The sequence below is a fragment of the Hippopotamus amphibius genome, chromosome 10 (genome assembly GCF_030028045.1).
Source record: "Hippopotamus amphibius kiboko isolate mHipAmp2 chromosome 10, mHipAmp2.hap2, whole genome shotgun sequence".
NCBI lineage: Eukaryota > Metazoa > Chordata > Mammalia > Artiodactyla > Hippopotamidae > Hippopotamus > Hippopotamus amphibius.
The window spans coordinates 105,403,371-105,429,003 of NC_080195.1; the positions used below are offsets into that span (position 1 = coordinate 105,403,371).

At 39.9% G+C, this 25,633-nt stretch overlaps 2 protein-coding genes across 7 annotated transcripts in view; both read right to left on the reverse strand.

The window, feature by feature from the left end:
• The window catches only part of SYNJ1 (synaptojanin 1), an 83,618-nt gene extending 72,672 nt beyond the window's left edge, over positions 1-10,946 (reverse strand). For 3 of the 6 annotated variants that reach the window (XM_057696950.1, XM_057696946.1, XM_057696944.1), the window contains exons 1-2: positions 10,840-10,946; positions 9,636-9,781 (exon numbers count right to left, since the gene is read on the reverse strand). In XM_057696950.1, the coding sequence (XP_057552933.1) occupies positions 9,636-9,781; positions 10,840-10,946 (253 nt within the window). The other 3 variants (XM_057696948.1, XM_057696947.1, XM_057696949.1) reach the window with 3 other exon arrangements.
• Positions 10,947-19,567: 8,621 nt separating this feature from the next.
• The window catches only part of PAXBP1 (PAX3 and PAX7 binding protein 1), a 30,909-nt gene continuing 24,843 nt past the window's right edge, over positions 19,568-25,633 (reverse strand). Inside the window, exons 16-18 of the mRNA XM_057696963.1 lie at positions 24,377-24,523; positions 21,931-22,085; positions 19,568-19,816 (exon numbers count right to left, since the gene is read on the reverse strand). Coding sequence (XP_057552946.1) covers positions 19,699-19,816; positions 21,931-22,085; positions 24,377-24,523 — 420 coding nt within the window. The 3' untranslated portion in view covers positions 19,568-19,698. The remainder of the gene's footprint in view (positions 19,817-21,930; positions 22,086-24,376; positions 24,524-25,633) is intronic.

Genomic DNA, 25,633 nt, shown 5'->3' on the forward strand with positions numbered 1-25,633 from the left:
CAGTAGTAGGAATGGACACAAAACTCAAACAAGGGGGAATGCATTTTCACTTTGTAGGTTCTAACCCATTTTCTCAGTTTGAAAAAAACTGGATCTCAACTGTGCCATCCAAAATAAGTAATTATTCTACCCAGCTCTGTATCAACCCCACACAGCTTTGCAACAGCTACGAATCTGATAATGACCTTTCTACCCCATTCTCCAAGTGAATGATGAAATTGACAAGATAGGCCAAAGTCATATCCCCATTGTTGACCAAGACAGACCACTGACGAGCACTAATGTATAACCAGCTAGGAATTTACTTAATAATAAGATTCAGGACTTCCCTGGTAGTCCAGCAGTTAAGACTCTGGGCTCCTAATGCAGGAGGCCCAGGTTCAATCCCTGGTCAGGGAACTAGATCCCACATGCATGCCGCAACTAAAAGATCCACGTGCCGAAAAGAAGATCCCATATGCCACAACTAAGATCCAGAGCTGCCAAATAAATTCAAAAAATATTTTTTAATTAAAAAAATAAATAAATAAGATTCATCCTGCCTATACTGCGAACATGGTCCACAGGATATTAGAAGACTTTAACTATGTTTCAGTAAGGTACTCAACAGACCACAGCAATCTGATGGTCCATTAGTGAACAAAATGAAACATAACCCATAATACATATTTATTGCTAAGACCTAGTTTATATAAGCAAACACATGTTATAAAGTTATGTAAGAAGACTATAATAAAATGGAAGAAGAGAGTACTTTAATAACATTCAATATGTTGGAATGTTTTAGCCAATAATTTAATAAGAAGTATTTTGTTTTTTCTTTTTTCTTTTAAGTGACTTAGCTATCTCAAAATCATCCAGGAGTGTAAAGAGCCCATAAATTCTTTCAGCCTGAACTGAGGGAGTAATTACAGAGGTGTCCAGCTGACCAAGAAGAGTTAATGCATCTCTCCAAATGCCAAATGTACTCTCAGTAATTTGATTAGTTCAGTAGCTATGAAATTCACTCCAGTGTGAATGCATTGCTTATACTGCATAACATTACAGAGGAATAAAAATGGCTTACACTTGCAAAATCTATTTTAATGGAAAAAGATAAAACACAAATTCTTATTAACAACCACTGAAAAACTCAAGCAAATTTAAACTGTTACCAGTAAAATTTCCACACACAGTTTTTTGTTTTTGTTTTTTTTTGGTGGGATCTTCCTGGGGCAGGGCTCGAACCCACATCCCCTGCATTTGCAGGTGGACTCTTAACCACTGCACTACTGAGGAAGTCCCCCACAGGCAGTTTTTAAAGATATACCTCCTTATGGCACTCTACTTACAAGACTAACCCCAACTGCACTAGTCCACTTCACTCTATCTCTTTCAAGCTTAAACATAACTAAGTAACAAAATGTCACTTTTTCAGACTTTACAACTTCAAAATTTCTGAATGTACTGGCACTAGGTACAAAGAAAAGAAATACTATTTAAATTGCTACTCACATAACTGGCTCATTTTTTTAGCTTTTGAATGTCTGATAAAGACTTTATATCATCTTTGTTTGTGACTGGGTACAGAATTCTAGAGGGACAGTTTTGGTTTGTTTGTTTTCCATTTCAGTACATTAAAGATCTAGCTCTTTCTCGTCTGGCTTGGATTGTTTCTGAAGAAAAGTCTATCATGATTCATATCTGTCTTCTTTTACACTTACGTCTCTTTCCCCCCACCCCACCCCCCCACCCCCCCCCCCCGGCTGTTTTTAGGATTTTTCTCTACTGGTTTTAAGCAATTTGATCACGTATTTGGGTGTAGTTCCTTCTCTTCATGGTTCTTCTGCTTGGGGTTCATTTAGCTTCTTGGATCTGTGGATTTAGTTTTCATCAACTCTGCAAAATTGTCAGCCATTATTTCTTCAAATATTTTCCTGCTCTGCCCCCTCCCTTCTAGGATTCCAACAATACATACATATGGGGCCATATGAAGTTGTCCCACAGTCCTTTGATGCTCTGTTTATCTACTTTGGTCTTTTTTTCTGCGTTTCATTTTGGGTTGTTTCTATTCTTTTTGTCTTCAAATTCGCCACTCATTCACCCTGAAGAGTCTAGTCTATTAATCCCCATCAGTGTATTTTTTTCATTTCAGACATTGTTGTTTTCAATTCTGGAAGTCTGATTTTGATTTTTTCCCATTTTTCATATCTTTCCTTAACATGCTCACCCTTTCCTGTGTTCCTGAACATATGGAGTATATTTATAATAGCTACTTTAATGTTCTTATTAATTTGAGCGTCTGTTTCTACAGATTGACTTTTCTCCTCGTTACGGGGTATATTTTCCTGCTTCTTTTTATGCACGGTAATTTTTAATTGAATGCCAGACATCATGAAATTGAGAGGGCTGAATGCTGGATATATGTATATACAGTTTGTATTCCTATAAACAGTCTTAAACTTTGTTCTGGGATACAGTTGAGTTATTTGGAAATTATTTGGAAACAGTTTGATCCCTTTGGGTCTTGCTTTGAAACTCTGTCAGGCAGGACCAGAGCAGCATGTGGTCTAGAGCTACTCAGCCCCACCACTGAAGCAATATACCCTTCTCCTATACCCTTCTCCGAGTGTTCAACCCATTCCCCCGAGTATTACCAGCTTTCTCCATTCTGGCTGTTGGGAGCATGAACTATTCCCAGCCCTGGGTGGGCTCCAGGAATTTTTCTGCCTGTTCCTCTTTAGTGGTTCTTTCCTGCCTTGGTGGCTTCCTCATACACTGGCACCAATCAGAACGCAGCTGATGTCTCAAGAGCTCTGTGCAGTTATCCCTTTTCTGGTACTCAGTCCTGAGAATTCTAGATGCCCAGGTTTCCCCAAAGCCCCTACTCTGTCTCCTCCACTCAGGGAGACTGCCAGGCTTTGTCTGGGTTCATCCTGCTGCTGCTGTAGCCTGGAAGCTCTCAAGGCAGCGATCGCGTGGCTCACCTCATCTGTTTCCCTTCTCTCAGGGATCGGTGTCTTGTGCTGCCTATTGTTCAGGGGCTGAAAATTGTTTCACTTTCTTTGTTGTTGTTCATTTTGTTGTTGTTGTTATTGTTATTTAAGGTGGGAGGGCAAATACAGATCCTCTTACACCATCATGCTCAGAAGCACATATCCTGTTACATTCCTGGCCTAGTTATATTTTAAGGACAATTTAGAACATCTGAGAGACCTGAATCATATAATAAGTCAAGGGGCTTCCCTGGTGGTACAGTAGTTAAGACTCTGAGCTCCCAATGGAGGGGGCCCAGGTCGCATCCCTGGTCAGGGAACTAGATCCCACATGCATCCCGCAACTGAGAGTTTGAATGCCACAACAAAGGAGCCTACGTGCCGCAACTAAGACCCAGCGCAACCAAATAAATAAATATTAAAAAAAAAAAAAAAAAGAAGTCACATAACAAGGTTTTACTGTTCAGTGAGACAGAAATTTTGCCCTCAACTTTTATTTCCTCACAGCAAACTTCAGTGGTAAAGAAATGAAAGCATTTAGGAACTACTACTGGCCCTACGTTAGCAGGCTAACCCTGCTGCCCAGGGTAGAGGACCAAGGTTGATTTTTTTGTGTTTTAAGTGTTGACATTTAAGTTGCTATTTACTTTCTTTTCTATTAAATATGAACATTTCAAAAAATTATTTACAAAAAGAAAATGAATTTTTGTGACCCTAACATAAAGTGATATATAACAAGTCTAAACATGTCATTTTTCTGTGCAGAAAAAGTCAACCATAAAAAAGTCACTTCTTCCCTCGACTTGAAATTTTTTTTTAAAAAAGAGATAAGATACTGCAGCTTATCTAAAGGGCAAGCATGCTGACTGGTAGCATCTGGCAATTAAAAAAAAAACAAAAACAAAAAACTATGCACACTGCTTGTCATTACCACCTACTACACTTCTCATCCAAAAGTCTAAAACCTGACATTTAACTTTGCCCGGCAAAAAGACTTTATGTTTTTAATGACCTAATGCTAAATCAAACCATGTTTCTCTCTTTAGATATTAATAGTTTGTAGGCAAAAACAGAGCCAGCTTAACACTTCCCTCATTAGAAAATGCTGCCCATTTCACTCAACTTTAAAGCCTACTGGCATTCCTTTCTTTTTGCTCTTCATTTCTCAACTCCCCAGATAACCACCACCACCCTAACAACAGCACAAATAGTAATTACAGCGAAAAAGCTAATGGTAAGACTATGGCACTGGAGAAGTTATTTCATCTCTCCAAGCCTCAGTTTCCACATCTGCGAAATGGGGATAAAAGTACAACCCACAGAATTATATGAAATAAAGCACCTCTAATGCCACAGTCTAAACTGTATGCTGAGATGCTCTGGGACACTTCAGCAAGCTCCCAGGAGAGACGAGGGATATTTTAAATGGAAGGAAACATGGAGATACTCAACACATGCTACACACTGCAAAACTATCAGCTGGGGGTACTTCAGAGTCTTAACATTTGATTGCAGTACATTCCTTCGTGACATCATCTTTGTGAAGCTGGCTTTTCAGTGGTTGCTGTGATTAAAACAAAAAACAAGTACTGCTCCAAAATTAATATGGAACAGGCAATGAGGGTGGTGCTGTTACATCTGGCGCCAAGGTTTGATGAGCTGTTCGGTGCTCAACAGGCATCGTAAATAAAGAACTGTGGTTATTTATGAAGGAGGTAAATGATTTTCAACTTCTTTGCCTTATTTTTTTCCAAACAGCTACTAAAGTTGTTAGGACATAAATATTTATTGCTTGGACCTAACTATTTAATGAACAGAATGGTGGCTTGGGGTGCTGTTAAAAACTTAATGAGACCCCAAGGACGCCATGAAATAAGAAAGTTTAGGAACCTCTGGCTTAATGTTGTGACCAGCAGAGTAACTTCCAGTAAATGACAATTATGACTCCTTTACAGTGTGCAGTCGCATAGGAAAGGCAAGACACTCCACGTTCTGTGACAAAGAGCTCCAGAATACCATCCTTCAGTTTTATGGCCTGGGTTTCCATGATAAGAGAAAAAAAATTAGGTAAACAAAGAAACTTAGATGGATGACTGGGGTAAAACTAGGTCCAGAGTTAAAGCCTGAAAATAATCTTACCGCTAGACAGATAAAAGCCTTTAATCCTTCCTACCATACCAGCATGTGATGCCAAAAAGAACAAAAGCTCTCATTTTAAGAGTTAGGAATTTACATCAATGCCTCACATCCCCATCTTTTAAATGGGTGATCCTTAACTTCTGTTTTTAGCATCATCCTTTATTTCCCACGTGTTGACCTTGTCTTTACTTTGTCTTCTATTTAGGATACACATTATGAAGCAAATTATTTACCTTTACTAAAGCATGAGGTGGGCTGTAAAAAAATGAGATCGCTTGTGAATTTAATGCACATATCTGTATGAGTGGCTACTTGTCCTTCCCTTGTGACGGTCTTTTCATGTGCCTAACTGTAAAAAGAAGAGGAAAACTGAACTCGACACAAAACTGATAGATGTCTTCCTTTAAAACTGATAGATGTCTTCCTTTATCTCTTAATAAATTAGTTTCCAAGAAGAAATATGTAGTGTTACAACTTGCTGACCATCACATGTGCTGCTTGTGCTGCTTCAGACACAGTGGACCAGTCACAGAGAGTACACTTGCTACACTGAGTCACTGCTCCATAGACATCAAATTTTCAGCTCAACTGAACATTTTTCTGGATGATTTGTAATTTTTACAAGTGAGTAACACTAAAAATGGGCACGCAACTGAAAAACGTTAACTATTATCTAAGAACGTTTCAGAGGTTTCTTAATTTTAATTTTATTTTTTTATTATTATTTTTTTTATTTTTGGCCATGCCTTGAAGCAGGCAGGATCTTAGTTCCCCAACCAGGGATCAAACCTGAGCCCCCTGCAGTGGAAGCACAGAGTCTTAACCCCTGGGCCGCTAGGGAATAAATGCAATAAATAAATGCAACGAAAAATCAATAGAATTATTTTCCATCTAAAGAAAAGTAATCTTAGAACAAATTGTTAATAGTACTTATAGAAGTTATAAACAACATTCATCACACACATTTTAATTGGCATTTCAGAAAAACCTTAATGATGTGCTTAATAGTTATTTCCAATAGAATTTTTCGGTAACAAATCCAAACAATGTGTAATATATGTGTTTTATATCAGCAGTTTAGTCAAAAGAGCAATTTTTTAAAAGAAAATAAATTTTTTACGAAAAGGTACCTAACACACTTTCAAACACAGAATACTGTACTACAAACATAGAACACTGTAACATAGTTTAGGTTAGTCCTTCCCCCATGCCACTTACTTAATAATCATTCACTCTGCAATATGAGTAAGACACTGAACTAAGTGCTAGGGATACAAAGATTACTGAGACCTCGGCCTTTTCCTCAAGGAGTGCAGCATCCGGACACAGAAACCAGCACACAGTTCCACGTTCTATGAGAGCACTAGACTGAAAGTGCAATGGGAACATCAGTACTTGGTTCAGGCTGAGGATTTCAAGAAAACTCACTAATGACCCCATAGTCGACAATAATAGCATTAAAATTCTGGAAACATGGTTATTTTGGATAAAATTTGCAAGCCAAAAATGTTATGCCATAATCTCTCATAGAAAGGTCTATATAAGCCATGCTCAGAAATGGTCATCCCAATCTAATTACATCAGAATCTCTAGGGGACTGGAGCCCAGCTAACAGTATTTGTAAAAACCTCCCCAGGTAATTATATAATGTGGACCCAGGGCTGAAAACCACTGGTTCATTGATTGATTAAGTCACAGCATCATGACTGATTTAACAGAATTCTAAGGCTGGCCTGATTAGTGGATACTCGGGCCCTAAGGGAATCCATGAGCTGAAATTATTTTCACTTGCACCCTATTTTTTAATATATGCTAATAACAGGGAAGATGACACTTCATGTTGGGTGTCTCACGGCACTTCTGGCCTAAGCCAAGAAAATTCAGTGATTGCCAAGCCTGAGCGATATGCATTGCCTACGATGTTTAAATTGTTTAAGCTTTAAAGCCGGGCAAATGGAGCCTGCAGAAATCATAAACTTTGGGTACACGAGGACTGAGACCTGCTAGGGTCACTTTCACCATGTTCAAGAAAAATACCTGCTTACAAGCATGGAGAAATCAACAAAAGTAGCATATAAAAAGCATTCATCTTGTGATAGAGACTAAGTTCCACAAAATGAAGGGAAGGAAGAGACAAGAGTGAGCTGGAGGGGGTGGGTGGGGCAGATTCTCATGAAGGAAGAAGACTCGAGCTGGAACTGACAGGCTTCCACTGGAAAGGCAGAAAAAAGCATTCTAGTAGTCTTGGAGGAAGAGGGAGGCATGATGAGGGCTGGAAAAAGCACGGTACTTTGGGAAAGTGCTGAGGAAACACCAGTCTCCCTTAAGGGAGATCAACACTGAATCAACAGGGTGGGTAGGACCAAATGATGGACGGCCTTGACTGACAGGCTGAGGAGTTTGAACTTAATCTTGCTGAAAAATGGGATTATACTTTGGTTTAATATCAAAAATGATTTTAGAAGATTCTTCTGGTAGATTAACATGCAAGATGCACTGAAATTCAAAGGGCTGAGATTGGTGAAAGTAAACAGAACACCTCAGTATTTTCTAAGCACAGTTCCCTGAATTCAACAGGCACTGAAAAAACGTGAAGGTTTTGAAAATGAACATTCTATAGCACAATACACACCTTGGTATCATTCTGACCTGAATGTCAAATTAATTTTATGAGTCAAATGATTTATAAAAAGGTCTACTAGCTCTTAGATATTAATATTTTAAATATTAAAGTTTATAGCAGAAAAGCTAACAACATACCCAAGAGGTTACATATCCATTTAGGCTAGCTTTATGGAGAGAGGCAACATTCAAAGTTGTTTTCTCCTGAGAATTACTTATATAGTCTAAATCTAATGAAAGTAAAGGGAGTTAATAAACAGTTAAGACAATGTTTTTAATATTCTTTCTCTTAAAATGAATGTTAATGCCAAAATGGACAGTTTGGGGAGTTGTTTGTTTTTTGTTTTTTTTAAACCATTATTTGGTATAAAACAGGACTGCTGGAGGGCTTTAGGCTTCCTTAGGCTTCCTGGCCTTGGAGTAAAGTATAGCAATAACCCTAATAACCATAGGTAATGCATACTTTGTAGCTGAAGCTTTGACTTCTGATAATTACCAGTAATCACAATTAAAGAAACATTTAGAATTCAGACAAATTAGGAAATCACGTCACCAAAAAACACAATCAGCTGAAAAATATTTCCCATACTAAAACAAAGCTTTTTCCCACAGATTGTTTTGTCTAGGTAGAATTCATCTATCTAGATAAATAAAAATGATATTGTAGTATGAAGAAATATGTTTTGCAAATTAATATTGTAGCAAGTGATATTTTGGTTAATTTAAGTATAAACAACAATGTAAATGAATTAAGTCTGACTGAATATAACCCAAATTACGAAATTCTTGTTTCTCAGAACACACATAGCCTCTTCCTGCTCACTCAAACCACATTATTATACGTACCAAAAAGCAGGTATTGCTTATACACTGTTCTTTGCTTAAGACTTTTCATTACATCACTATCTTTTTCCCCAATCAGGATAAAATTTTACTGTTTTAGAGTATTAAGATCAGGTTTAACCGATATTAATATCCTGTATGTTAATATTCTGTGTGCAGAGATTAGGGTCTTCTGCTCTTCACTACTGAATCAGGAGAAAGTTTAACAGATTAAAACATTTAGGGGCTTACGGTTGTAAGAATGCCTTTCAAATGGTATTTTTAATTTTTAAAAATATGACCAATAACTAAACCGATCCTACATGGCAAAAACATAATGTAGAGCAAGTAGTTATCACTAGAAAGCCTCTAACAACACAATGACATTTGAAATAATCCCAAACTGAAGTTATCTGCCAAAATCTTATGTTAAGAAATATAATATTCAAATCAATCTTTTTATTTTTAATTTCATCCATCTGCCCACAAAATAACCCAAACCTTACTAATCTATTATTTTTCTTGGGCTGCAGTAGTCCTTGTCTTTAAAATAAACTATCAAAATAATTTCTTAAACAATATGAAACCAATCACCTACCTTACGTGAAATTTTAAAGATTTACAATTTTCTTAATGAAAATATAAGAGCCTCACCATAAGATACTCCAATAATATTAGATTAAATACTCTTGTAATCCATTACTATAACTGACCTATAAGAAATTCTGTTTATTACAGCAAAAAGGTCAAGCAAGCCATTTTACAGGTTTATGTGATATGCTCTACACTGCAACCATATTTTTTGGAAAGAAAGACTTACTTTTAGAAACAGCAGAAGAACCCAAGAAAGCAAAAATCTGTACCAAAACCTGCAAATCTCCCTGCCCCCAACAAAAACCTGCAGCGGAGGAAGAAAAGTTTAAAAGAAAATAAGGTCTAGTTAAAAGAAAACAAAAGCATGACGTGTGAGGCGAAATACAATGAGGGGGTTATCAGGGTCTTCCTTTAAAAATGGTTGAATGTAATTATTTCAAGCAAAACAGACCCTGATCAGCTGGGCTGTGAGAGATGACTTACAGAGCACGGCTACAGCCCCAGACTCGAACATGAGACATTCTTCCTTATGCCTAGTTTCCACTATGAGGCTGAAAGGTGGAGGATCCAATTTGTGATAGATCCGAAATCCTTTGCTGAACGCCATTCTCCTTTCTTCGGAGGCAGCCCTGTGAAAACCAAGCAAAGCGAAGCCAATGAAGCCAATGTTTCTTTCTGCAGCAAGGACTGCAAGACATCCAGAAGTCCCTCCCTACCAGGTTTTGATGGGGGGTGGGGTGAAAAAAAAGAAGAAAAAAAAAACAAGGAGCTCGGGGAGAGAATGGTTCATTCCAAAAGATAAGTCGTCACTTAATATTACCGAAAAGCAAGAGGAAAAGCCTACCAAGTCTCACAGCAAGGCAAGACAGGGTTTTATCACTCCAAGTCCACGAACGGTTTGGTTAAGATGAGTTTCCCCTTTATGTTTGCCAAAAGGAAAAATTTTGAGCGTGTTTTGCTCAGAGTTGTTTATCAGCTTCCTGCTTCAGAATTTGTCACGACGTTGAAAGAGAAAGGATTCGGAAACTTCAAGCCGACCCTCTAGCGGGCAAGGAGAGGTAGGTGGGAAGGAAGGTTAACAAGGCCGAGTCAAAGCTCCTTAGGGGGCGAGAGAAAGGAGAGGATTATCCAGCACAACAGGCTCTCCCGGGGGCGGCGGTGAAGGACGAGGAAGCGGCACAGGTTACCGCCGCCTCCAGCACAGCCCCAGGACACCGCCGGCTGAGGTGTCCGCAGGCGGCAGCCAGTAAAGATGAATGGCCACCCGGGAGGAGTCACGGGTCGGGGCACCGACCGGATCGGGGCTCCTCGGGGGTCCCAGGCGGCAGACGGCCCGGAAAACGGCTCCTTCCCTCCCAGGGGGACGGAAGCGCGGAGCAGCGCGACCCCTCCATCATACGCCAGAAGAGACGACCCGGCGCCCGAAGCTACTCGGTGCCTTTCCCGCGGACAGCCTGACAGCCGCTGTCACCTCAGCTCCCTGCCCGCCGCGGCGCCCGGCACACCCGGTGGTCTCCCAGCCTCCCCGCCTGCCCTCCCGTACCCGGCTGCCCGCCGTCGCCGCTCACCGCTCCCGCCCAGGCTGTGGGGGCGGAGGCTGCTTCAGGAAGCGCCGGCCAGCGCGCCCCGCAGCCGGTGGTGGGTCTGGCCGCCGCCGCTCCCCGCCCCCCCCCGCCGGCTGGCTCACCTCTTCCTCCGGCTCCTCCTCCTCCTTCTTCCGCAGCCGCCGCCGCCGCCGCCGCCACAGCCGCCCGAAGCGTCACTTCCGCTCCAGCAGGCCCATCTCTTCCGCATTGCGCCGCGGCCGGTGACGGAAGGCCCGCCCCTCGCGGGGAAGGGGCGGGGCGTCGGGGGGAGGGCCCGCCCACTCCGGGGCGCCCTGCAGGCCCGGTAGCCGGGAGCTGCCAGCCGCCTCCTCGCGCAGCGACCTTCGCCTCGGGTGGCGTGTTCCCCAGGCTGCAGCTGCAGGTCCCGGCGCTGAGGATGCCGGGAGAGGGAGGACGCGGCCTCCCCGGCCCCCCTCGCGTGGGCTCTTCAGAGCTTACCAACCCTCCCCGTGGGCGCCGGGGAGGGGCTCTGGGGAAAAGCTTTGGGGGCCGGGTATTGACACGTGCCCAGGAAGGGTGTCAGGACCAGCCCCGGCCGCCCCCACACCGGCCTCACGGGCTCGGGGGAGGCCTCGGGACAGTCCGCGCGCGGAGCTGGCTGGGCAGCGCCTGAAGAGCTGTCCATGGTGTCTCACAGCGAACAGCGCCGAGTTCTTTTTCTGAGCGTCTGGGTCGGCAGCAGGAAGGAAAACTAAGGTCTGCTTTGGAACAGCTCTGTTCGCTGCCTTTTCTTCGGGTGTGTCCTGGGGCTCAGTTGTGTGTACAGTGGAGAGTGGAAAGTCACAGGCCAGGATCTCAGGACTCCAGCACGGCCGTACTGAGGCCGAGGCAGCTGAATGGCGAATCGCTCTTGCCCACTGTGTAATTTCATAACTAAAGGCATCTTATCCTTTCATCCTAGCCTCATTTTCCAGCAAGTCATGCTTCCTGGTTCATATCCGTGAGTCCCACGGACTTCTCATTCCATTTCCACTTGACCTAAAATGTAGGGAATGAAGTCAAAACCCACAGGGTCACAAGGAATCGAAAATTTGAAGAACTCAGCACTCTGGGAAACTGTTTCCTCTTGCCTTTGCTCTTTCTTTACCTCTTCCCCTTCTTGCTTTCATTAACAGCAAAAGCAGAATTTAAACTCAGTGTATTGCACAAGATCGTTTCCCCCTCCGGTCCCTGCCATGTGGCTTGATTTAACATTTTTTCATCCATTTTAGAGAAGCTGGACCCACCCTGGTTTCAGGATACCAAAGTAGCTATAGTGCATTAGAAAACAAACCACTTCTTTTATAGAATGAGATATGCAAAAACACTTAGGTTTAGTTCTGAGAACTGGAGGGGCTTTCTCTCATTGAGAATGTACTATCTCCTTAGAAAAACTGTTTTGCTCTCCGTAGTGGTTACTAACAGCAGAATTAAACGCACTAAGATACTCTACTCGTCCATGCTTGCTTTTCTCACCCCCCCCGCCCCGCCTCCAGAAGAATCCATTTCAATTGGAGGTTGCATTGGACAGAGAAAAATGAAATGGGAGTGGATGAGAATGGATTTTTTTCTTATTTGCCTTTTCAGGTATAATACTTGTATAGCCCTGAAGGAATATCAGACAGATGGGCACCAGAAAAACATATCGAAGGTTCTGGTTCCAGAAAATGTATTGATGTTATTATGTTGCTTGGAAGTTGCTTTTTATGACAACTGAGACCCAGAAAAATGAACTTGTTAAAAAATTACTCAGGGACCACAAACCAAGGTTGCCCTCCGCCAGACTTCCAGTGCACCTGTGTCTGTGTGTGGCTGCTCTAGGAACCCCTCTTTTCTCCAAGTGGGAAATATCGGCACTAGGCTCTTTTAGAAGCAGCTGTTCTGCCTATTCCTGGTGTCTTTGGATTTTTGAACTAAGGATATTTAGGTTAACGTTTCTTGGTTCTGGGTCTGAATTGCTGCTTCTTTCTTCAAATTAAACTGGATTCTTCTTCCTAGCGTTGTCAGTGGAAGGCCACAGATTTACCAACCCCTTTCAAAACAGATCATTGTAGTCATGAATTAAGCACATGCCCAGGGTTTAAAAACATAAAGGCCATTTTATTAGTGACTTTTAAAAACTATTTTTTTCTTGTCCCTCTTTCCTATTTATACTTCTTTTTATATTACAACACTGGAAAATAGCTGGACAAATTGTTACCAAATTTGAAGAGTGTCTTTGGGGTGGGCTGACTTAAAATACAGGTTAAGTGGCACACACAGACTTCTTAGTGAGGTCCTAAGGGCCTATGGAGATAGGCTGACCCTATCTTGACCCTTGAAAATGAGCAATGAGGCCTGTGGCAGGATGAAAAACACCACCTCCAAAAGATATGTACATCCTAATCCCTGGAACATGTGAATATTAATTTACAGGGAAAAGAAGTCTCTGTGGATATGAGTTAAAGATTTTGAGATGGATTATCTGGGTAGGCCCTAACTGTAATCACAAATATCCTTATAAGGAGACAGCAGAGGGAGATCTCTCTCTCTCTCTCTCTCTCTCTCTCTCTCACACACACACACACACACACAGAGGCAGTGTGAAGACAGGTAGAGACTGCAGCAATGTGGCCACTAGCCAAGGGATGTCAGCAACCACCAGAAGCTGGAAGACGGCAGGAAGAATTCTTCCTTAGAGCCTTAGAAGGTAGCATGGTTCTGCCAATACCTTCATTTCAAACCTCTGGACTCCAGAACTGTGAGGAAATGAATTTCTGCTGTTTTAAACTACCCAGTTTGTGATAATTTGTTACAGCAGCCACAGACAATCAGTAAAACAGTCCGATAGGTGTTTCAGATAACAGCTCCAATAGCTTCGATGAATTAAAGGCAAACACCATGATTTTTAGGGACTTCCCTGGCAGTCCAGTGGTTAAGACTCTATGCTAACACTGCAGGGAGCACAGTTCGATCCCTGGTCAGCCCTGGTCGGGGAACTAAGATCCTGCATGCCAAAAAAACAAAAAAAACATGATTTTTTTTTTTTTTTTTGGTGTATACACACACACACACACACACACACATCTTCTCCTGTTGCAGAGCATGGGCTCTAGGTGCACAGGCTTCATTAGTTGCAGCAGGCAGTCTCAGTAGTTGTGGCACAAGGGCTTAGTTGCTCCTCGGCATGTGGGATTTTCCCAGACCAGGGATTGAACCCACATGCCCTGCATTGGCAGGTGGGTTCTTAACCACTGCACCACCAGGGAAGTCACACCATGATTTTTAAATGTTGGGTTTTGACCAAATTATTTCTCCTATGGACAATTCCCTGTATCAGATTGAAACATGTATTTGCCATTTCTTGAGGTCAAAAACACTTATGTACCCAGTAAATGATGGGATTTATTAATTTAGAAATGATTATCCCAATGACAAAAAATATACCATATGTTACAAGGCTATGAATTTTGACAGATTCACCATGTAAATTAGTAGTAGGGCCTACTTTTCCTGGATGTCCTTATCAAAAATACTAGAAAGGATTTTGTAAATTTGGGGAATGTTAACAGCCTGATTCAGTTATCTTTAATAGCTTCTTTTCAGGTTACACAAACTAGAGCTAACCTTCATATCAGGATCTGCAGTGATCTATTATATAGGCAGGGATGCCTCCTTGTTAAGGAGAAAAAGATGGTCCTGAGAGGCAACAGAACAGTAGGTTACAAATAGCATTAGTTATTTGCTTTGAGTAAGTTCACAGTATTTAATGAAGCATAAGTTTTTAAATTGGAAAAATAGAAATTTTGTCAGTTGAAAATATAGTAAGTTTGAGAGGAGAATCATTGTAAGAATAAAACTTCAAAGACTGAAAAATCGCACACACATTCCAGAGTTAAGGAAAGTGCAACTGGAGCAAACAGCGAACTTGTATGTGACAAAAATAGTTTTCATTTAGAAAAAGAGACCAAGTCAAGAGAGCTCAAGTGCTTTGTTTTAACGACACACAAGGATTTTTGTGGAAATCAAAGAATGAGAGCCATAACAGAGCTTGGCCTTTCTGAGATCAGAGCTGTAGGATGTTCACTCTTCAACTTGGCTCTTGGTCCCTTAACAGCGGGCACGTCTGGAATTTCAACATCTGAAGGTACATGTAAAAGGTAAGCTTTCATGGTCAAAGTGATTTTGTAAAGTAGCTTAAAATGGTTTCTACAGGATTTGTCAAACTTTTTATCATTTACCATGTATTTTGAATTATCAAGCACAGAGTATAAGGTACATTTTCCTAAAGATACTTCTTAAAATTTATTTTATTGCAGTATAGTTGAGTTACGTTGTGTTAATTTCTGCTGTGCAACAAAGTAATTCAGTTATACACATATTTTTTTTTCATGTTTTTTCCATTATGGTTTATCACAGGATACGGGGTATAGTTCCCTGTGGTATAGAGTAGGACCTTGCTGTTGATCCATTCTATGTATGATAGTTTACATTTGCTAATCTCAAACTTCTAATCCACCCCACCCGCCAACCTTGGCAACCACAGGTCTGTGGTTCTCTGTCTGTGACTCTGTTTCTGTTTCATAGATAAGTTTGTTTGTGTTGTATTTTAGACTCCACGTATAAGTGATATCACATGGTGTTTGTCTTTCTCTTCCTGACTTCACTGCTATGAACATTGGGGAGCATGTATCTTTTTGAATGATAGTTTTGTCCAGATATATGCCCAAGAGTGGGATGGCTGGATCATATGTCAACTCTATTTTTAGTTTTTTGAGGAACCTCCATACTGTTCTCCATAGTGACTGCACCAATTTACATTCCCACCAACAGTGTAGATGGGTTCCCTTGCCTGCACACCTTCTCCAGAATTTGTTATGTGTAGATTTTTTTAACGATGGCCATTCTGACCAGTGTGAGGTGGCACCTCATTGTAGTTTTGATTTGCATTTCTCTAATAATTAGCGATGTTAAGCATCTATTCGTGTGCCTGTTGGCCACTTGTATGTCTTCTTTGGAGAAATGTCCATTTAGGTCTGTCCATTTTTCAGTTGGGTTGTTTGTTTTTTGTTGTTGTTGAGTTCTATGAGCTGTTTGTATATTTTGGAAATTAAGCCCTTGTCAGTTACATCATTTGCAAATATTTTCTCCCGATTTGTAGGTTGTCTTCTCGTTTTAAGGTTTCCTCTGCTATACAAAAACTTGTAAGTTTGATTAGGTCCCATTTGTTTATTTTTGCTTTTATTTCTATTGACTTGGGAGATTGACCTCAGAAAACATTGGTACGATTTATATCAGAGAATGTTTTGCCTATGTTCTCTTCTAGGAGTTTTATGGGGTCATGTCTTATATTTAAGTTTCATTTTCCTAGAGATCTTTTAAAGTAAGAGCCTGTGAACTGGTGGAACACAGTATACATTCTGAGAAATGCTGTGCTAGGCGCTAGGCGCTCTCATTGTACTGGATGATTCTACCCTCTGAGCCTCTGCTAGAGTTAGGGCTGACAGGGCTGGGAGGAAAAGTCAGCACAAATTATCGGGACCCAGAGGTCCAGAAGCAGGCCAGGGGCCAGACAATACCACCTATTTATACCAACTGCATACAACAATTTTTCGCCTGTCTGCCTTTGCTGGGCAACCTGCAGTCACTCTTAGCAGCTGTGAATCTAACACCCATAGACAGTTTACTTGTTCTCATTTTCATTTACTTGAAACAAGAGACCAAAGTGTTGTCATAATCAGGGAATGGCAACACTCCCTTTGCTATATGGATATTACAATGTTAGAAATGAGAAGTCATTGTAGGAGCATTTCATAATTTCAAGGGAAATTAGCATTTAAAACAGAATTAGACATTTATCTACACTCACTGAACTATACATGTTTATAGAGGGTAAACTTTACAGTTTATAAATCATACCTCAGTAAACCTGTCTTTAAAACAATTAGGGGGACTTCCCTGGTGGCACAGTGGTTAAGAATCTGCCTGCCAATGCAGGGGACACAGGTTCAATCCCTGGTCCCGGAAGATGCCACATGCCACAGAGCAACTAAGCCCATGAGGCACAACTACTGACCCTGTATACTGCAACTACTGAAGCCCAAGTGCCTACAGCCCAGGCTCCGCAACATGAGAAGCCACCACAATGAGAAGCCCATGCACTGCAACGAAGAGTAGCCCCCCCTTGCCACAACTAGAGAAAGTCTGTGTGCAGCAACGAAGACCCAATGCAGCAAAAAAGAAACAAAACAAAACAAAACCACCAACGGGTCAAAATGGAAATCACAAAGAAATCAGAACAAAAAAAAAAAGTTAAAACAATTAGGGAACTTTACATCTTAGTATATTCTCATGAGGAAGGTACTTGCTTTAAGACTTGTGAAATTCTTGGCCAGTTCTGGGTTATGAGGTTACCCTGCAGACACCTATGGTTCAAATAGACTGAAGCCCTCTGGGAGATAATGTCAAACATACCCGTTTTCCTATGAGATTAGGAAGCTGGTGTGGTAGATGTGAAATTGTGCCTCTTAGATCTTCAACAAGGAGAATCTGGTTGTACATGCCATGCTCCCCAAGAAACGCTCCACCAATTTCTGAGCATGATGGGGATACAAACGCTGGCCAGTTCCTGGAGACATGAAACGCCTCAGAATCATGACTCTGTATTGAGGACTGCATCAGCCTTGCTGAAACTTTCTTAGAACTGCACTGATGTCTGACACCTTCTTTAATTCTTTCCTTCTCTCCTTCAGAGGTCACACCCGCCTCAGGACCTCTCAGCTCTAAGGCTTTCCCAGCCTCCTCCCCCTCCCTTCTCCTTTGCCTCTCATTTGTCATCCCCCCCCCCCCCCAAATCTCTTGTATATCTAATGCCATCTCAGTGACTGCTCCCTAGAGGACCTGAACTAACACACTGGGGGATTTATCCCCCACTCCTTACTTTGGCTGAGGGTTGCTCCCAGGGACATTAGGTGGTGGACACTCCAGCCTGTAGCACAGGCCAAGAGAAAGCCCTCAGGCAGAGCTGCAGGAGTTTGCTGGACACCATGGCATCAATAAGGATACGGGTCACCAGCATCATCTGGTACAATAGTAGTTATTGGTCTTTATGGCTATGGTTTATATTGTCTCAATAAAATAACTCACCTTTTTAAAAACCTTCCTCATCTATTTTGGAAGTATTTTTGAAGACTGTGCCAAAAGAAAAAAAATGAAAAGACAAAATCTCAGCTTTATTAAAATGTCACCCTCTGAATTTATCGTTTGACAATTTCCTTCCTAAGAAAGAATGTCCTTTAGCTATTTCAGGAATAAAATACTTATGGTTGCGATATGAGAACTACTTGTTTTATGCTAAATTCACCTTATATCAAGGGCCTAGTGTGGTGTTCAAACTCATTCCTGAAGGTAAAACAGCCTGATGGATTTCACAGGATGAAAAATCTGAGTTTACTTCAAGAGTCCTTAAAAGCAGGTATAGGAAAGTAATCAGTCCAATGGGTTTGGAAACACAAATTTAAGGCACAAATGATGTGCATGTCACATATATATATGTTCAGGGAATAAAATCATGAATGAGACAGGTCAGCCCAAAACCATGCATTAGGTTGTGGGTCTATTATTTCTATTATATATATATATACATGTTTACATGTTTTAGTCCACAAGTTGAGAATAAATGTTCTATTTTAATTCTATTTTAGTAGACCACTGAGTTATAGTAAAAAATTCATCTAGAACGAATCTGTAGGGATAAGCAATGTTCCTACAATAAAGATAAAATCGACAGAGCAGTTCGAGTGCATGACACTACTCTAAATATTATTTGACTCGACCAAGGGTACACATGCTAATAGCCTCACTGTATTAGTTACTGGAAACGCTCTAACTAAAACTAGTTGCCAACCAAATACAACAAAGGTTCTAGTTAAAAATTAATTTAATGCTTGGCTAAAGCTTAATTACATACATAATTATCAAACAATAGTCCTTAATTTCCAAAAAGTTCCTCTTGAAAATCACAGAATCAGAAAGCATAAACTTTAAAACAAGTTCTCTGAATATTTACAACATGGTATAAACATTATAGAAGACCATGGATATTAAACTGCTTGGGTGTGGCTAATCAGCAAGGCGTGTTCTTTATTGCATATATAACTCACATATGTGGGATTTTAAACATGATGCTAGATTACTAAAATTCAAATGCACGTATTTTTTTAAGCTGGTCAGGGAGTAAAATCATGAATGAGACGGATAGTCAGCCCCAAACCATGCATTAGGTTGTGGGTCTATTATTTCCAAAAATGAAACTTCTATGTTCTTTTCAAAAACCTATGTTGCATATATTATTTAGAGCTCACATTAAATGTACAGTTGACTATAATGCTAATTCAAGGAAGGAAAGCTCACCATTCTCCGAGGACTAAGTCCACACTCAACTTAATTTTAAGGCAGCACAGCTACAGTGATAGCAACTGCTAACCAAAAGGTGATGAATACTTAGTCACTTGCCAGCCCTTTTGTTGCAACAGTGTAGCAGTTTCCCTAAGACAATTTGCTACTGAATATTTTTCTGTTAAAAGGCTTACTCTGTAGAAAAACACCACAAATTTCCAGTGTGAAAGTAACGCCATGGTAGTATAAATATATATATATATGCATAATTATACAATATACACTGCACACATCGTTTACAGAGGACAATTAACTGAGAGGGTTAATTTAAATGACCATATAAAATACTTCTGTAAACAAAGTATGACAGGAAGTAAGGAAACCATTCATAGATTGCCTCGAAATAATCTGAATTCCTTTCATTCCGAAGAAATCGCATTTAAGGACACAGTATTGAATATTAATAATGTTCTTTGTATTAAAACCAGTCAATATTTTACAGTTTAAGAAACTTTACATATATACAAAATTTTTACATTGGGAATGGTATTAGGGCAAATAGGCTTTTCTTCAGTCTCATAGATCTATTTTCCTTCAATCAAAGACTTAAATTCTTTTACATTGTGGTCACTTGCAACAGACATAGCGTGATCCAGAGCTCGAACACTTGCAAGGAGTTTTACTATCTGTTTTATGTTTTCCCTAAAAGAGAAAAAAGGAAACAGAGATAAGCAGGTTACAGCATGTAAAAAAAATATTATCCATATTAAAAACTTGTCTTTTGTTTAAATGCCCACAAACAGAGGACCCATTTTCAAAACTAAAAACACCCCAAAATCTCAGATCCATGATTTTCATTAATACCTAGAAAGGAAAGAAAACAATCTATTGCCTAACAACTTCAGAGCCCTGCCTCCCATTCCTTCCCAAGCCAGAATCCTAGCTCTTCTAGAATATACTTGGAACAAAAATTACATTTGTGGGTATTCACTACCGATCCATCAAGAGTCAGAGTAATTTCCACTTCTCCAAAATCCACTAATTTGGTATAACCTGGCTTCCTTTATCACCCAGCTAGAAGTCATTCTCAGTAATTCTCAAATTTTAGCATACATCAGAAGTACCTGGAGGAGGGCTGAAATACAAATCACCAGACCCCACCTTCAGAATTCTGTTCAGTAGGTCTGGGGTGGGGCCTGAGAATCTGCATTTCTAACAAAGCTCCCAGGTGATGCTGCTGCTGGTCCAGGAACTACTTTGAACCACTTGTGAGAAACAACACACAATGGACATTATGAGTTGTCTCCTCTCTACAAAATTGTAGTAAGCACCTTTTAGGGAAGAATTATAATTTGTAAGATTTTGTGATCCACGTGGACCCTGCTTTATGTGCATTGGACACAGCAGGTGCTTAAATAGCTGCAAAAATTATTTTCTATAGAAAAGTAAATACTGTTTGTTGATATTTACTCCCAAACAAAACTTTGATTTATAAATCAAATCAAAGTTTAAAAAAAGTGAAGTGAATAGGATTTACCTAGTAAAAAAACACATTAAGAATAAATATTAGTGCCAATAAATAACAACCAACACCAAAATGACACATTAAGGATGAAATAAAAATATAAACCAGGGAATTCCCTGGTGGTCCAGTAGTTAGGACTCCAAGCTCTCACTGCCAAGGGCCTGGGATGGTGGTCAGGGAACTAAAAGTCCTACAAGCCACACAGTGCGGCCAAAAAACAAAAACAAAACAAAACCAAAGAAACACACAAAAACCCAAAATCACCTGCCACAAAGATGTTTTACCACTGAAGTATTTATTTACTATCTACTTTGCTTTTAATTTGATTATAAAAGACAGCAAATTTTCTCTCAAGAAAATAAGGTTCTTTTTCACGGGAGGGGAACAGGGAAAAGAAAAAGATTTTGTTATAAGGGTATGACTAATGGTGTAACCAAAATGAAAATGAAACTCTGACATGAGAAGAATATATGAAATGAAACTTTTAAAAATAAAATTCTTCTTTGGGAACTCCCTGGTGGTCCAGTGGTAGGACTGTGTTTTCACTGCCGTGGGCCTGGATTCAATCCCTGGTTGGGGAACTAAGATCCCGCAAGCCAAAAACTAAAATAAAACAGAAACAAAACCCCCGAAATAAAAATTCTTCCAAATGGCACCAGTCGTTATTATTACTATTACTTTTTATGCTAGCGATCTATCCCCAAATTACATGAACATCCCAAACAATGTACCAAAAAGTGGATAATGGTTTGTGTATTCATTCCTTCCTTGAAATCCTTGATAAAAATATGTATAAACTGCTCAACATAAATCATGAGTGATGACTTAGTCCATGATGTGGATACAGAAAAACTCAATAGAGAGCACAAGCATCCCCAAACTGGGACATAACTCTCAATATACTTTGGGTTTCAGCGGCTAGCTTTTCAAGGGTTTCTATCTGTAAAATGAACCTCCAAACAGCAAGATCCCTGGCATTCTAAGATCCTGAGATTTCCCCAGTTCTTCAGGGGAAGAGACAGAGGAAGCAATGATTCATTCATCCCCCTTACAGCTGGGGCTTAACAGAAGTCTTCCCTCAACATCTTCAAAAATAACATATTGAAAAAAGATTAGGTAAAAGTTGCAAAAATGAAAACATAATGTATTTTTTAGTAGGTTTATCAATACTAAGTCAATGTACAATTTAAAGTAAAATATAAACATGTCTACTGAAAACATTTTAATAATACTAAACCTAACATCTAAAGACTCTAGATCACTGTTTCATTTAATAATTACAGACAGTTACCTTGCATTTCTTTTTTCCACATCAGAGCATCCGATACTGTTTCTGTAAATTGTATCTGCTAAGTGTACAAGGTATCGACAGAAATTTTCTAACTGAGAAATAGTTCTTTCTCCTTTCAGATTTGTGAACCACTGCTTGGGGAAACAACTGATTACCTATGAAGAAGAAAGATGTAAAACAGTTAAAACAAAAATAAAGCAACTATATCATACAGAGTGGAGTCAGAAAGAGAAAAACAAATATCGTATATTAACATATATATGCAGAATATAGAAAAATGGTACAAATCAACCGGTTTGCAAGGCAGAAATAGAGACACAGATGTAGAGAACAAACATATGGACACCAAGTGGGGAACGCAGGGGGAGCTGGGGGGGCGGGGTGAATTGGGAGATTGGGATTGCTATATATACATGACTAATAATTATCTTTGACAATACATAATTTTTTGGAAAAAAAAATAAAGCATCTAAAAGCTGAGTCTAGGTAATGAGTACAATGTATCTAACCAAAAGCTACATATAACTAATTACTTAGAAGGGATATTCTTTTAAACCTGATATTCTACATAAACTATACAAATACACCTGGATATACACTAATTTTAAACTTCAACAGATAGATACTCAAAGCAAAAGATAAAAAATTTTGCCAATATTTAAGTAAATTAGGGACATAAAATTGACAACCAAATACTTCATTTTCCAGTCTTCCAGAAAGCACTAAATGGACTCAACTGCCCTTTAATCAGCAGCTTTTGACAAAAAAATATGTATAGTATAAGCACCAAACTGCAGCCCCTCCCCATGCCAAACAGTTCAGTCAGCAGGCTTCCTTGATGGCAGTGGGAGCCATGCTGGCCCACAATGGGGTATTTAAGAGAGCATCACACTGGAGAGGCAGCCTAGGGCAAAAGCCTAATAAGCAGGGTGAACAAGGCATGGTGGCGACCTGGCATGTGGTACCAAAACCTGAGCAAGGGGAGGCTGGTTCCCACCTGGGAGAAAGCAGCCAGTGGGTAGAGAAGGCTCCCCATCCAAGAGTCTAGGGATGCTTTGAGAAACAACTGATTTCAGAGCTGGGCCAAGCAAGTACAAGATCAGCCTGGAACATCGTGTGCCAGAAAGCAAGGCTGTGCTCCCCCCAAATTAGAGGACATGTCACAAGGCCACAGAAGTCAACTTGAAGGGACTCCCACTAATGAAGTCTAGGACAATTCCTGCCAAAGATGAAAAATCCAAATCTAATCATGAGAGAATATCAGACAAACCCAAACTGAGGGACATTCTACAAAATAATTGGCCTACCATCTTCAAAACTGTCAAGGTATGAAGGCCAAGGAATGAAGCACTCTTCCAGATTAAAGAAGACTAAAGAGATATGACAACTAAATGCAAAGGATGATCCAGGAATTTCTTTTGCCTATTTATTTGGATATTATTGAGACAGCTGATAAAATGTGAAAACGGGCCTAAGGATTAGGTGACAGTAATACACAAATGATAATATCCTGATGTTGGTCATATTATAACCATGTACAAGAAAAACCGTTTGGGACTTCCTAGGTGGCGTAGTGGTTAAGAATCTGCCTGCCAATGCAGGGGACACGGGTTCGATCCCTGCTCCGGGAAAATCTCACATGCCGTGGAGCAACTAAGCCCGTGTACCACAACTATTGAGCCTGTGCTTTAGAGCCCGTGAGCCACAACTACTGAAGCCCACATGCTTAGAGCCCGTGCTCCACAGCAAGAGAAGCCACGGCAATGAGGAGCCCGCTCACCACAACAAAGAGTAGCCACTGCTCGCTGCAACTAGACAAAGCCTGTGTACAGCAACAAAGACCCAACACAGCCAATAAATAAATAAATAAATAAAATTAAAAAAAAAGAAAATTCATGTTTTATAGGAAATAGACAAAAATATCTGAGGGTGAGGGAGTATCATGTCAGATAATTACTCTTGACATGGTTTAAGTCAAAGAACTGTACTGTACTTGCAAATCTTTAATCATGTGATTGTTTAAAAAACAGCTTAAACAATTATCAAAACTGTGTAACTCATGTATATAAAGTAAAAAAAAAAAAAAAAACTAAAATTATTTCTTAAACAAGAGACCATTTCTTTAGTAATACTTAAAATAGTATCCACTCAACTGTTAAAAAGTTATCCCCTAATTAAAACTTTTATTAGTACCTACAAAAGTAAATATTGATATAGACAGATGGATAGAAGGATAAATATACACATATATAACAGTACAAAGTTTTATGTAAAAAATGCTAAGGGGATTTGGAACTACCTGGGAGGCAAGCTGACTGCCAACATTACACCAAGTTCAATAATCAAAGGTGTTTTCAGAAAATTCTCAAATCTCTTCAAACAAAGAAAACTTAATTCATCTTAACTTACATGCTTTAAAAACTACAGTATGTGTCATTTAACTCACATTTTGGGCTTTTTTGATGCTGTCATCTCCATATTCTGAATTCTGAAAAGCCATGAGAATGTATCTGTTTAATAAACCGTCTATTGATAATTCCTGAAGAGTTTTGTTTGAGAAAATGCCATACCATTGAAGAAAATTCCCTAAGAGCTAGAAAGAAGAAAAAAATTATTTTCCCCCAGTTTTACTGAGATATAATTGACATGTAACACTGCATAAGTTTAAGGCATACAAGGTAATGATTTAAATATATATTGTGAAATAATCACCATAAGTTTCTTTAACATTCTTCCCCTCAGTTACAAATCCTTTTTCTATTCTCTTAGCAACTTTCAAATACACAACACACTATCGTTAATTATAGTCATCATGTTGTACATTACATCCCCAGAACTTATTTTATCTTAAAACTGGAAGTTCATACCTTTCCATCCCCTTTACCCAATCTCCCCATCCCCCCACAACTCCCCACCTGTGGCAACCACAAATCCAATCTCTGTTACTTAAGTTTGGTTTTTTGAGAAGGAAAAAAAAAAATTGAGAGGCAATGTAAAGCAATTAAGTACAAAGTAAATTACTTACACAGTAAAACACTTTATGAAATACTCTGGACCATGTCTTGCCAAAGCACTAATAAGAAGTTTTGAAGGGTCTGAATATTTCCTAGAATAACTGAGATTAACTAAAATTTAAATAGCCACATGGAGCCAGCGGTTACTATAGTGGACAGTACAGATACAGAACATTTTCCACTGTAACAGAAAGTACTGGAGAGCAAGTGATGATTCTTAGATAAAAGTCTTCCCTTGAAAATCATGCCTAAATCAGTACTATGACGCTGCGAAAAGATGGCAATTTTCTCTCTGATTACCACACTGCATGTTCACCAGACTTCATGAACCTGGACACTGGAAGCTACTTAAACTCAATATATATAAAATGGAAGCCACCGCCCATTCCACCATAAAAATTTCTAAGTTCCTAGTATTTCCCATTTTAGGAAATGGCAACACTATCCAACCAGTCAATCAGGCCAGAGCCTGCATGTCATTCTTGACCTCTCTCCCTCAAGCGGTCTAGCCCCACCTCCACCCACCCTGCACCTTTCTCTCAGTCCCCGCTGCCATGCCCCTAATTGAAGCTGTCAACATCTCTTTGCAGACCCTGCAGTTACTCAATGACTACGAGCAGCAGCCCTGGTAGAGTTTTTCTCCAGCAGGGTTCTGTGAGAGAACTAAAACCTACAGAAAATGACTTGAG